This window comes from Schistocerca nitens, chromosome 3, assembly GCF_023898315.1.
Source record: "Schistocerca nitens isolate TAMUIC-IGC-003100 chromosome 3, iqSchNite1.1, whole genome shotgun sequence".
Classification (NCBI taxonomy): Eukaryota; Metazoa; Arthropoda; class Insecta; order Orthoptera; family Acrididae; genus Schistocerca; species Schistocerca nitens.
The window spans coordinates 324777543-324792779 of record NC_064616.1 but is presented as its reverse complement, the minus strand read 5'-3'; the positions used below and the strand labels follow the sequence as shown (position 1 = coordinate 324792779).

The 15237-nt window shown below is 41.4% G+C and overlaps 1 protein-coding gene across 1 annotated transcript in view; it reads left to right on the top strand.

Moving 5' to 3' along the window:
* The window catches only part of LOC126249589 (uncharacterized), a 644174-nt gene that overhangs the window by 164497 nt on the left and 464440 nt on the right, over positions 1-15237 (top strand). Inside the window, exon 3 of the mRNA XM_049951253.1 lies at positions 12873-12937. Coding sequence (XP_049807210.1) covers positions 12873-12937 — 65 coding nt within the window. The remainder of the gene's footprint in view (positions 1-12872; positions 12938-15237) is intronic.

The window sequence follows — 15237 nt, the reverse complement described above, 5'->3', positions numbered from 1 at the left end:
ACAATTATGGCCCAGTGACATTGTCATCTATAAAAATTCCACCGTTGTTTGGGAATGTGAAGTCCGTGAATGGCTGCGGATGTTCTCTGAGCAGTCGAACATAACCATTTCCAGTCAGTGACCGGTTCAATTGCGTCAGATGGGCCTGGTCCATTACGTGTGAACAGAGCCCACACCATTATGGAGCCACCATCAGCTTGCACAGTGCATGTTGGCAATTTGGGTCTGTGGCATCGTGGAGCATGTGCCACACTCGAACTCTGTCATCGGCATCCACAACTCGTGGTCTAGTCGTTATCGTTGCTGCGTCTGGATCACGGGGTCCCGGGTTCGATTCCTGGCCGGGTCGGGGATTTTCTCCGCCCGTGGACTGGGTGTTTGTGTTGTCCTGATCATTTCATCATCATTCGGGAAAATGGCGAGTCTCGACGGTGAAAAGATTGGGAATTTGTACGGGCGCTGATAACCGCGTCGTTGAGCGCCCCACAAACCAAAATCATCAACATCGTCTTCACCACCTATCATCGGCTCTTACCAACTGGAATCTGGACTCATCTGACCCGGCCATGGTTTTCCATTAGTTTAGGGTGCAACCGATATGGTCACGAGCCCAGGAGAGGCGCTGCAGGCGATAGCGTGTAGTTAGCAAAGGCACGCGCGTCGGTCGTCTGCTACCACACCCCATTAAGGCCATTTATTTCGCCGCAGTGTCCAGAGGAATACGTTCATCTTACTTCGCACATTGATTTATGGGGTCATTTCACGCAGTGTTGCTTGTCTATTAGCACTGATAAACGGCGTTGCGTTGGGTTGTTAAGCTAGGGCCGCCGGGCACTGCCTCGTCCGTAGTGAGAGATAATGCTTGAAATTTTGTACTCTCGGCACACTTTTGACACTTTAGATTTCGGAATATTGAAATTCGTCGGCCCACTCTTCACAATGTGGATCTCGGAATACTGAATTTCCTAACGATATCCGTAATGGAATTTCCCATGCTTCTAGCTTCAACTACCATTCCGTGTTCAAAGTCTGTTAATTCCCGAAGCGTGGCCATAATCACGTCGGCCACATTTTCATATAAATCGCCCGAGTACGAATGACAGCTCAGCCAATGCTAAGCGATTCTACCGCCATCCGTATACGTGCATATCGCTACCCCATGACTTTATCACCTCAGTATAAATACGAACGAGATTGCGTCCGGAGTGAAAATGATTTCAACAAACATGGCAATCATGTTGGTCTCGACGTGTTAAAAATATCGTTCGTCATAAAACACAGTGGTTTATTGTTAAAATTCCGAGAAATTAGGTTTCAAAATGAGTCAGGACACATACCACGTCCTCCCAAATGCACTCTAATATAAAAACAACGACACATCACGAAGAAATTATCCAAATGGGACGGAAATCGGTAGATGTAATATGCATGTACAAAAAAACAAATGATTACAATTTCAGAGAAACTGAGTTATTCATTCAAGAGAATAAGATTCACAAACTGAAAAAGTCAGTAATACGTTGGTCCTCCTCTGCCCCTTATGTGAGCAATTATTCGTCTTGGCATTGATTGATAAAGCAGTTCGGTGTCCTCCTGAGAGATGTGATATGTTATATCTTCAAAATCCGGAGCTGGTTGGAGGACTTTGCCCGTATTGCTCCAAACGTTCTCCGTTGGGGAGAGATGTGGCCTCGGTGGCCAAGATAGGGTTTGGCAAGCATTAAGACAAGCAGTAGAAGATCTCGCCGTGTGCAGTCGGGCGCTAGTTTGCTGAAATGGAAGTCCAGGATGGCTTTCCATGAAGGGCAACAAAACGAACCGTAGAATATCGTCCATGCACCGTTGTGCTGTAAGAATGCCGCGGATTACACCCAATGGAGTCCTGCTACAAAAATAAATGGGACCCCAGACCATCACTCCTCGTTGGTGAGCCCAATGGCGGGCGACAGTAAGGCAGGTATCTCGCCGGGCCGGCCGTTGTGGCCGAGCGATTCTAGGCGCTTGAGTCCGGAACCGCGCTGCTGCTAGGGTCGCAGGTTCGAATCCTGCCTCGGGCATAGATGTGTGTGATATCCTTAGGTTAGTTAGGTTTAAGTAGTTCTAAGTTCTAGGGGACTGATGACCTCAGAAGTTAAGTCCCATGGTGCTCAGAGACATTTGAACTATTTTTGTATCTCGCCGGTGTCCGGCGCGTCTCCAGACAAGCCTTCGTTGGTCATCGGGCTCAGTTCGAAGCCAGACTCATCACTAAAGACAACTGTACTCAAGTCACTTGTACTCCAGGCCAGATTTCTTGCGAAATGACCATAGCAGTAAACTAGGAGAAGTTTAGTTTCATTCGGAAGTGTAACCGACTGTCACTATTCACGCGCACGATTCGCGAATGGAACAAAGGAAAATTAGTGTTTGTCTTCCAATCGACGACGGGATTATTTGGGACAGAGCGGATGCTGCATCTGGGGATTGATGGAGAAATAAATCGTCGATGCCCTTCAGAAGAAACTATCGTTGTTGTTGTTGTTGTTGTTGTTGTTGTGGTCTCCAGTCCTGAGACTACTTTGATGCAGCTCCCCATGCTACTCTATCCTGTGCAAGCTTCTTCATCTCCCAGTAAAAATGGTTCAAATGGCTCTGAGCACTATGGGACTCAACATCTTAGGTCATAAGTCCCCTAGAACTTAGAACTACTTAAACCTAACTAACCTAAGGACATCACACACACCCATGCCCGAGGCAGGATTCGAACCTGCGACCGTAGCAGTCCCACGGTTCCGGACGGCAGTGCCAGAACCGCTAGACCACCGCGGCCGGCCATCTCCCAGTACTGCAACCTACATCCTTCTGAATCTGCTTAGTGTATTCATCTCTTGGTCTCCATCTACGATTTTTACCCTCCACGCTGCCCTCCAGTACTAAATTGGTGATCCCTTGATGCCTCAGAACATGTCCTACCAAACGATCCCTTCTTCTAGTCAAGCTGTGCCACAAACTCCTGTTTTCCCCAATTCTATTCAATACCTCCTCATTAGTTATGTGATCTACCCATCTAATCTTCAGCATTCTTCTATAGCATCACATTTCGAAAGCTTCTATTCTTTTTTTGTCAGAAACGACTTCCTGACACTTAAATCTATACTCGATGTTAACAAATTTCTCTTCTTCAGAAACGCTTTCCTTGCCATTGCCAGTCTACATTTTATATCCTCTCTACTTCGACCATCATCAGTTATTTTGCTCCCCAAATAGCAAAACTCCTTTGTTACTCTAAGTGTCTCATTTCCTAATCTAATTCCCTCAGCATCACCCGACTTAATTCGACTGACTACATTTCATTATCCTTGTTTTGGTTTTGTTGATGTTCATCTTATACCCTCTTTTCAAGACACTGTCCATTCCGTTCAACTGCTCTTCCAAGTCCTTTGCTGTCTCTGACAGAATTACAATGTCATCGGTGAACCTCAAAGTTTTTATTTCGTCTCCATGGATTTTAATACCTACTCCGAACTTTTCAAACAATGGCTCTGAGCACTATGAGACCTAACATCTGTGGTCATCAGTCCCCTAGAACTTAGAACTACTTAAACCTAACTAACCTAAGGACATCACACACATCCATGCCCGAGGCAGGATTCGAGCCTGCGACCGTAGCAGTCGCGCGGTTCCGGACTGAGCGCCTAGAACCACTAGACCACCGCGGCCGGCCCGAATTTTTCTTTTGTTTCCTTTACTGCTTGCTCAATATACAGATTGAATAACATCGGGGGAGAGGCTACAACCCTGCCTCACTCCCTTCCCAACCACTGCTTCCCTTTCATGTCCCTCGACTCTTATAACTGCCATCTGGTTTCTGTACAAATTGTAAATAGCCTTTCGTTCCCTGTATTTTACCCCTGCCACCTTTAGAATTTGAGAGTATTCCAGTCAACATTGTCAAAAGCTTTCTCTAAGTCTGAAACTATCTTAGTATTTTATAAATTTAAGAAAAAGTACTTAAAAACTGAATATGGATGCTTGGACGGGAATTTGAACCGTTGTCATCCCGAATTTGAATTCACAGTGTTGCTACTGCGCCACATTACTCAGCCTGGCGCAATGAATCACTACCGTTAACGTCCTCTAGCAGTGCTCAGGTAAACTTGAAAATCAAGCCAATATTTCAGTTGGCGACATCTTGGTACCACGGTACTGTGGGTGTATGGTAAAATGTATTATGGAACAGCTACCAACAACTAAATTAGTAAAATATGTAAGTCCCTTTATTAATCCCTACCATTAACGTTCATCAGATTTGTGCTCCATAAATATTAATTAAACATAATACAATTAATAATGATGTTATTAATACAAATGTGATAGAACCCTTGAAAATGAATGAGTACTGTTCGAATTAGTACTGTTTATATGCCATTTTTTTTAGAAGTTTTCAAACTGTATTTTCCACTATGAATAAGATGAAAGACAATGTGTCGGAACGCATATTTCTGACTGTTATTTCTTTGATATATGTAGAAATAGTTTAAGAGATTTCATTCGTCTCCGGCAGGAACAATATTCAAATCCAGTTCTGGTTGTCCAGCTTCATATTCTCCAGTTTTCTCATAACTCTCTACAGTTGGTTACCGGAATGGTCTTCTTTCTCTTTTTACTTGCGTTTTCAGTACTCAAAAACCTTACGGCATTATAACGTTCCTCGAATTGTAGTTTTTTTACGAACTGGGTAGTGACGTCATACTGAACGTTGGTAGCGGAAGACTCCCAGAAGATCCTGCCATGCTGTTGACAAGCAGTAGATTTTCTTGCAAGCAGCGTTCCGCTTCCAGAGTGTTCGCCCACAGGCGGAAATTGTGGCCATATTTTTCTTCCGTGAAGAAAAATTGCAACGTCGTCGCGCATCCATATTTCTCCTGGCTACCTATGTCGCCTCCTGGGACAAGCTGCTGGTTCCAATACAAAGGCATCAATAAAGGCTTTTCGTATTGTTTCCTTATCGTCCTTCTAAATATTACTATTTGAAAAAAATTACCCAATTGGCGGATTCAAAACGTAAAGTGCACTTCTCCGAACCACTGTTTAAATCACCGTTCTTTGAGACAAACTTGTGATCATGGCGAAGGAATAACGCTAATGCCTGAATAATGTAAGGTAGGCCCTTAATATGAACTATGGCCACCAACAAGACTGAATCATTGTTCATATGACTATTTTTTCAGAGGAAACTGTGTACTCATTTATTATTTTCTTGCAAACACTAAAGCTAACTTGTTAACAGTAGAACCCAAGAAATCAATGGCTAGTTTTGTAAAATGGTTGCAGACTGAGCAAAAAAGTGTGTGTGTGTGTGTGTGTGTGTGTGTGTGTGTGTGTGTGTGTGTGTGTGTCAGAAAGAATATATATATATATATATATATATATATATATATATAGAGAGAGAGAGAGAGAGAGAGAGAGAGAGAGAGAGAGAGAGAAAACATGGAAAAGTGAAAGATATTTTTTTGTTATTCAAAATAATAATTAATAAACCTTGGTAGGTAGCTATAGCTTTACGTTCTTAACTACCATATTTGTCGGCGGACTTATCGTGATGTAACTCTTAGGTTAGGATAACGTCTCCGGTCAGTCTGTTTATTATTCTTGTAACATCCGAGACGTTTCGGAGCTCATGCTCCATTTTCAAGAACTATTTTTCTAGTTTCCAGCTTTACATCTGCTTCAGTTTTCCATCTAGCTTTATACGTAACTATATAGCTGTTAATTTTACGCGGATACAACATCTGCTGAAATTTAATTTAAAAAGTAGTTGTGAATGTGAAGTTACGATATTTACATTCAAATTGCCTTGTCACGCCGTCTACAGTGTTTATTTCAGTATAAATGTGAGCATGAATAAAAATAATCTGAACGTTGTTTCTTAATAGAATCCATAAATGGAGAAACAAACTACGTGGTATTGGAAGGTAACAGTCACCTGAGACTTGCAGTACATATCGAAAACGTCAAATTCCGAAAAGTGTATATCACAATAAGGAGGTTTAGCAATGATGTAGATGGCAAATATTCAGTGTCAGAATGAAGATAAACATCAAAATTTTATTCGAAAATGTGTTTTACATTAAATTTCGTCTGAAACTGTAAACTCACAATATTAATAACTGTCTCGATGAGTTTGATCATAGGAGCTAAACTGGCAGAGATGTTAATTAGAAAACATGAATTGTAGTTCTCAACAGTAGAGCTTTAGCTCCAAAGTGCGTCGGATGCTATAATAGTTTATTATTATTAAACACCCTACTCAGAACTACAATTTTATTACAGCTGTCACACCTACATGCAGCTATCATCTAGACTGATACAACAAATTTATAGTCCCATTCACAACCATGTTATTTGGCCCCTGCAGTTTCATTATAACTATAGGTAACTTTATCTTTGCTACTACAATTACGTCTCGGTGTACGAGTTTTATGATACAACTGTTTACCCTTTGAGTGCGGATGTTGTCAGTCATTTCGTATGTTTCCTTATTTCGTATGGTAACAGTTACAGATTCCCAAACCGCTTTTAACGCTTTGATATTTCATCCATGACCCAAAAGATGCAGCAAATATTTGTTTCCCCACGGAAAATTGTCAATGGACAATAGCGTCTTTAGAATAATTACACCTTCAGTTGGATGGCATTGTATGAAAATATCTACCTAATACAATTAAACCTAAGCTGTTTCAAATCACGGCTACAAACTCACGAGCATCACATGGCAATTATTTACTTTTTAGGTTCGTAGTTTAATTGCTTAGACCCTGTAGTCCGCAGCTCGTGGTCTCGCGGTCGCGTTCTCGCTTCCCGGGTTCGATTCCCGGCGGGGTCAGGGATTTTCACTGCCTCGAGATGACTGGGTGTTTGTGTTGTCCTCATCATTTCATCATCATTGATGCAAGTGGCAAGACTGGACTGAGAAAAGATTGGGAATTTGTACGGGCGGTGATAACCGCGTAGTTGAGCGCCCCACAATCCAAACATCATCGTCATCATCACAAACCCTGTAATTTTCGCGTCTGTTGTTATAGGTACCTAATTCTGTAAGTTGAGCCTCGCGTAAAATCGTAGAGTCTATGACGTACTCGTAGTGCTACTGGTTACAGTAAAATAACAGAGTGAAATCATCATTTATTACGAGTAAGTATAGTTGATTTCCCGTTCTGACTATTCTGATGAAAATATTCCAGTGGTCTGTTTGTTTCGTATGTTACATGACTGTCTTTCCATTTGCAAATTACGAGTTGCATCTACGATGGCGGATTACAAATTGACTGTCATATCTGTAACATGGCCTCACAGCTTTTTCCTTCTCCCATTTCATACTACATGGTTATAATTTCCTGTTTATCTACATGTTCTTGTACAGTATTTACTTACGCGGAAATCTCTGTTTTATTCACAATGCGCCTGATTCGATTTCCTATTACAATGATTTCATTTTGCATTTCGCAGTATCGTCAGTATGCACCCACATCCAAACCGACCGGTTAATCCATCGTGCTGCCATGTGTAGGATTCGTGTTCTGTCTCCGGCGCTGGCAACGATTTCTCCCTGGTGGGAGAACTTCAGCGAGGATCCACTTAGCTTCGTGAGAACAAGTGGCGACCTTACCATAAAATCAGTTTTTAGTCTGACCGATGGTCACTAAAATACCATGAATTTTTCTTTATTTGTGTTAAATAATAATTTTTACTATCACTGAAACTCAGTGGCAGTAATCTGGTACCCGAAAAAATTGATCATTATTTCTCAAGTATCTTCTTTCTTCCACTGTTGACATAACTTGTGGCTCTATTCAGTGGGTGACGGGTTTAAAGGGTTCAACGTATTTTGACACTTGTGGTGACACCTGGAAGTGCTTACGCACTTACGAAGTTTGCTACCTCAATTTTGAGAGTTGCCCACGAAGTGCTGCAGGCGAACGTAATAGCGGTAGCGATGGTGTACGTAAACTGATACCGACGTAATGTGCGTCATTTCAAGGGGTGAGTAGTACCCCGTAACTCTTCAGCCAATACTCCTTCGACCAGCGCCTGTCTACACAACTATTCATCTCCTTATCACAGTTCTGTAGAAAGCAGAGACGCCTTGAGTGTGAAATGCTATTACCGAACTTGATTTTTTCGGGATAAAGATGAACAGAGACCATACCAGGAAAAGTTAATACTCTTTTAAACGACCTATGAGCACTATTTTGCTCACAACGGACCATTGTATTATGACTGAATTCGATTATACCCATAACAGCTCGAGAATCTACTTTTAAATTTTGGTAGTACACAAAATGTATTTTTTAACTCCTCTTTTGATTACGTGCAATCTAAAAATTTCGAATAATATTTCCAGCTGAAACTAAACAAAAAATAGTCCAGGCCTTAGTCCTGTCAAACGCTTGCGTACGGTATGTGATATTCGGTCGTTTCATCACGTCAATCTTGTGTGCTGTTAGTGTGGCTACGACCGGAATGACGACGTCATTTTAATTCGTTCTGTTGTCTTCATTTACATCTACATACATACCCCGCAAGCCACCATATGGTGCATGGCGGAGAGTACCTCGTACCACTACTAATCATATTCTTTCCTATTCCACTCGCAAATACAGCGAGGGGAAACGTGTGTCTTTGTGCTTCGGCATGAGGCCTAATTTGTCTTATCTTAGTGGTCCTTACACGCAATTTACGTTCGCTGCAACAGAATAGTTCTGCAGTGAACCTCAAATGCCGGTTCTCTAAATTTTCTCACTGCTGTTTCACGAAAAGAACGTCATTTTCCCTCCTGGGATTTCCACTTGAGTTCACGAAGCATCTACGTAATACTCACGTGTTGATCGAACCTACCGGTAGAAAACCTACCAGTTACCCTTTGAATCGCTTTCTTGGTCACCCGTCTCCTCTATACCTATCACCACTCGTAGCATCTTGGCTGAACGTTTGCATAATGCTAAAGATCTCGCAATCTCTCGCTCCATACAGCCATAAAATTCTGAAACAAGCTACCCTGTAGCTTGCGTCTTATTCAAAACCATCTCCGTTCAATAGGGGATTAAACCTTACTTTATTATCATTGGCGTAAATTCTGTCTCGGCGTAGCCGATCAGTTTTTCTTCTCTCTAAATGTGAACCAGTATCTGTCACATTATAAACCGCCCACGTCTTTTTCATCCTTACCAATTTCCAGTTTCTTCCTGCCATCTCATCTTCTAATCTTACTGATCAACTTCTTCTCTACATTTGATTCCTTCTGGAATGCTGCCTTACATTTCCGTGAAATTTCGTTACATTTGAGAAGAACCTAATAAATAAGTTGCTTAACACAATTAATATAATTAATTATATAATAATTTCATATATTCAAAAAAATGGTTCAAATGGCTCTGAGCACTATGGGACTCAACTGCTGTGGTCATCAGTCCCCTAGAACTTAGAACTACTTAAACCTAACTAACCTAAGGACATCACACACATCCATGCCCGAGGCAGGATTCGAACCTGCGACCGTAGCAGTCGCACGATTCCTGACTGCGCGCCTAGAACCGCGAGACCACCGCGGCCGGCTTCATATATTCGTTACTGTTCATGGGTTTATTATTATTATTATTATTATTACGATTTTTTTTATAATCATACAACGTGTTTCAAGAGGAACTGTAAATATTACAGGAGGCGGCAGTATAAGCTAATTCGTATAAGCGTTCCATGTAACAGGTGTTCAGCTTTTCTTCATTACACAGATACAGCGGTTAAAATGTAGCCCAGACAAGTGTCCGTAAAAGATGTTAAATAAAGGTAAATGATTAAATTTATAAATTTCACCTCTGGGTTAAATGCACTTTTAATTCTGTTGACAACACCACGTGTAGCTATTCTGAGGTCGTTTTGGCGTTGTTTTACTGAGACAGCACTATTCTTAATCATAAGGACCAATTCGTCTCTTATGTTTACTTTTTCTGTATAGAATTCGCCTTTAAGCTATATCCACAGGCAAAAATCTCAAAGGGCAAGGTCCGATCCCTCTAACTGTGTTTACGGAAGAAGCCACTTTCAGTTGTAAAGGTAACAGTAACACTTACAGCTCCAAATACTGATCCGACGAAACCCCACATTCCTTCGAAGAGCCACATTTTCCAGAACGCTTCTCTGTAAATGTTTGGTGCGGCATGGTAGGCAATCAGTGTATTGGGTCGGTTGTGTTACCGCACACAGGGCCCCGTTACCGAGAATATTCTGAAAACGAGCTTCCAATTTCACTGGGTATGGTTTCCAGTACGACGAGGCCCCCGTGCACATTCTCGTAGTAAGGTGGCACATCACCTAACCATCTAAACCTGTCACTCCTCGGAAGATGGATCGGCAGAAATGGTCACGTTTCTTGGCCACCGAAGTGCGCGGAGCTTACTCCCTTAGATTTTTACTTTGGGAATGGTTGAAAGGCGAAGTCGTCAAAGAAAGAGTAAAGAGCAGAAATATAATGAGGATCTCGCGAAGAACGTCTGGTTAGAGGTAAGAGAGTTTTTGAATGGCCCAATCTTACCAAGTGAGCCAAATGAATAAACAAATAAACAAATAATTAAATAATGGTCGGAAATGAATATTTAGTTCTTTATTGATATTGACATTTTACTCCTTCTAACAATAACTTCAGCTCACAATAGCTATTCAAAGCGACGCCCACTAATTCCAGCGCATGCATTACAACGCCACATAAAATTATGTTGGATTCTCAGCTATCCGTATTGTCTGTTGTAGAATCAGACAGGATGCTAGAATTCTACTAACTAGTTACTGTTCAGTATCTGCTGGGCTTTTATACATCAGTGACGTTGTGTAGTCCCACAGAAGAAAATTCACCGTGGACAAATCACAAACGATTGTGTATTATTTTTCAGTGTGACGCCGCGAACGTCTATGCAAAAGCATAACCATTTTAGAAATACGAGCGTTACGCATTGTTCACTGAAGATCTCGCAATACTTTGAATGTTCATTTCCAACATTGATTCCTTTATCCCAAAATACTCACTGCTTGAATGTAAATATCACAGGATGCAAAATGAACCATTATTTTCGCGTATGTATTTGATTTTCATTATACTAGCGTTCTTGATATAGATTCATTCCTCCGTCGCTGCGTGGCATAATAACTTCACAGTTATAAATGAAAAACACAATGACTTGGTGTTGTGTGATGTCCTTAGGTTAGTTAGGTTTAAGTAGTTCTAAGTTCTAGGGGACTGATGACCATAGATGTTAAGTCCCATAGTGCTCAGAGCCATTTGAAAAACACAAACTTGTGGATGCAATACAATATTAATTTATTTAGTGGACCGCTTTATGACATAAAAGGCTGTGGTAAGACTATAGCTTAACATCGTCATCGTGTACTGTACCGTGAAGCGGGAGATACGAACGTGATCTACTCTTAAACTTACTTTATAACCAAACGGTACATTTCCGTTCATGGATTTCGTATAAAAATTTTATCTCTGAAGTCCCCTCCACAACCCATAGAAACGTATAATAGGAACTGTGAAACACCCAACATAAGTGGAACAGAGACGACTGGGGGTTCATTCTAGTGACGATTCGGCCACAAATTGGGAAATCCATTGACATAGTCGACGTGGACAAAGGATAAGTTTTTGTGGCACGGTGCCTGGGAATCATATCTCGAATACGATGAAGTTGTTTGGCTGATTGCGTGCTACTGTCGTCGAGTAAGCGACAAAGTGCGGGACGTGCACGACTCATCCCAGAACGTGGATGTCGTAGGCTTGCCGATCTATAAAGCAGGATAGACAACGATCTGTCACAGATCTGACGACAGAGGGCAATGCTACTGCAGATAAATGTTTTTCGGAGCACACCGTTCAACGCACATTTTCTAACACGGGACTCAACAGCAGAATACCCCTTAGTTTTCCCATTAACTCAGCGACGTCGTCAGTTACGATTGCAGAGCCCAGAACCATACAGAATGGATCATTGATCAATGGAAATGTGTTTGCTGATAGGATGAATCACATTTCTTGTCAAGCCAGCCTGATGTTCGTGTCCAAGCGAACGGCTACTCGAACCACGCGCCGTGCCACGGACACTGGCCAGTTAGGGCAGTATTATGCTATGGGGGACAATCACCTGGGCTTCCATGGGATACGCAGAAGTAATCGCAGGCACTACGATAATATTATTGTCGACTATTTGCACTGCTTCATGCCTGATGTCTTTCCAAACGGCGATATTCTTCAGAAACACTACCATAAATTTAAGAAGCATATGGCAGTCCACAGGTACAACACGACAAGAAAAAATGAGTTTTATTCCTCATTACCAAAGCTGTCAGTAGCTCAGAAATTAGATCAGTGCGGAGCCAAAATTTTTCGATCATTTGCCCAATATCGTAATTTGTTTAACAGGCAGAAAGGCAAAAAAACTAGCCTAACCTTTCTTCTGGAGAACTCCTGTTCGATAAATGAATTTTAGTTAAAACTGGTATTGTGTGTAACTAAAAAAGGCAAAATATAATTTTAAGTGTATCACTGCTTACATGAACAGTATTAACAAATTTCATTCTTATTAATCTGAAGCCAGTGTAGTATTTAGCAATCTCTAAATGGCCAACGTGTAGCAATAGTCATAAACAAATCATATATATGGAGCATGTAAATTGGTTGTTACACATCATTTCGACAGACATCGTACAAATGATCTGTGAAATACGTAAACAGCTCAGTGTTTGTCTCGAATGTAGCATATTTTTCACTGTACTACCCTGTCTATCCACAAATTTTAAGGTTGAGCGGAGTGTCTCACACTTTTTTTTTCCTTTTGTTCCAGGAAAGGCTGTTTCCGCTGCGTAGTCATTCACGAAAAGCACCACAACGTTCTGCAGTACAAGGAGAGTGAGTATCTCTTATTCTTAGCACCGACACACTATCTCGGTTTGTTTTCTTCTTGACCTCACGCCACACTTGCCTCTCCGTGGAGATGCCCTCAGCCCCAGTCGGCGGCGGATCGCGGCTTTTCAGCAACCACTCTGTGTATTCTAACATGCAACGGGTCGAGGCCTTTGTCTCTTTTAGCATTCTACACATCTCAGAACGCTTCACTCGAACTGAGAGCAGAAGGGTGTAGAACAGCCGTCTGACAGTTGCGATGTTAAACCTCAACACAAAAAATGCGCATTCTTCTGTGTGCATCTGTATGTGTATATGTGCGCGCGCAAATGGCTGAGTGCGGCTGCGTAGGCGCGCTCTTGGCAGCGGGTTTCCACCGTATTTATCAGAGGGACAGGGAAGGGGGTGGTATCAGTTTTTAAATATTTTATTACATCACGTCAATTAATTTCGGGAGCTACGCACATTGATGAAGCGGAGCTCTAAGCTTAATTACGTTGTTAATTTCATTTCAGCTGATGATGACTGTTTGACCTCTATTGAGACATGGGATTCCTTGTTACAGCCATCTGTAAATATTTTACACAAACGTATTCCAATTATAGCCTGTGTTAAAGACAGTAAATCTAATTCGATCAGCGATGCGTTGGCAGCCACCAATAATGGTTCACAGACGATTTATGCATTAACAGGGACTACCGTGCTAAGCGAAAAAAAAATATTGTTCTGGAACGATGGTTTATGAAATACAGTTTCAGGCGTTATAGTACTCAGAAATCACTTCAGGTCAATGTCTCGAAATTTCCTACAGCGCCGCGCGGAGTGTCCCCGGTATAAGGCATCATGTCACGGACTGCGCGGCCCCTCCCGCTGGAGGTTCGAGTCCTCCCTCAGACATGGGTGTGTGTATGTTGTTCTTAGCGTAAGTTAGTTTAAGCTACTGTAAGTAGTGCGTAAGTCTGGGGACAATGACCTAAGCAGTTCGGTCCCTTAGGTATTCACACACATTTGAACGTCTTTTTTTTCCTACAGTATTTCGGTAAAAGTTTTGTTCCAAATAGCAGCCCATATTATAAGCTTATTTAGCTCTATACCTTATTTTCACGTCCTTTTTTTATAATTTCCTCAGGCTAGCAACGCACTAGTACCATACATGCACCATAAAATCGACCTGCAAGAAATTTTATGCACTCGGTTTGTTCCCCGTATGTCACAGTCGTGAAGATAAGTTTGGGCTGCATAAGCGAGCACCTGTGACGCAGTTAAATGGATATCAGGGTGATCGTATTGTGGGAAATAATGAACCCACTCAAAGAAAAGTTCTGCTTTGACTCATGACATTATCAAAATGACAACGAACTATTCCCTAAACCTCTGACCACACTACAGATTAGTGTGTCACCTCAACAAAGTTATCTCACATTGTCTTCAACTCAGAACCAAACCGTCAACTTCCTGCGGAATTGTTTGGGTGATATGAATTCTCTTAGTCTGTCTCCTCTTTCAATTTAGAAGTCCATTCTTTTCTGATGCAGTCTATTGGAAATTGCAGCACTGGGGAATATGATGGGTTTGTTTATAAATAACTTTCTGCTACAAGACACGATTTTCCTTCATTATGTTTTACGCGATTCGTTTCGGGAAAGATTCTCATTTTCAAGTATGTGGTTCTTTGGATTATGCCATGTTTGGTTCTGTTTTCGATGTGTGGGGTCCTACTTTGTTTTGGTGATTTTACTCCAACATATAAAAAACGTGCAATTTTTAGTTGGTTAACTATTTTTTATAAGTAGTTAGTGGCGAAATTTGGAAGAACTTGTAGTTACAGTTTTCTTATGGTCCATTTGTGCAGAGCCTCACACATGTTAAACATCGCTCACAACTGTCAGTGCACAGTACACATCGAAATAACTTAAATAAACAAACTGTTACAAAGATGTTCATTGATGTAGTAGACAGAGATTGTTACTGGTCCTCCACAGATATGCTTTCGCACAGAAGGGATTTATCTTAACAATCTGCAGTACAATCTGCTTATATCTGTTTTACAATAGTGTTTATTTCTACGTGCTACTACTTTTTTTAAGTATATTGTCGAAGCACATGAAGAAAAATGAAAAACTTGAAAGTGAATCGGTGAATTTCTTCAGATTCTTTGACAGTATGCTTGAATAAAAGTAGTAACATAAAACACATACAAACAAACACTATTGTAAAATAGATCTAAGAAAATTTTAATACACATTTCCAGAATGGAAGGTAGGAGACGAGGTACTGGCGGAAGTAAAGCTGTGAGTACCGGGCGT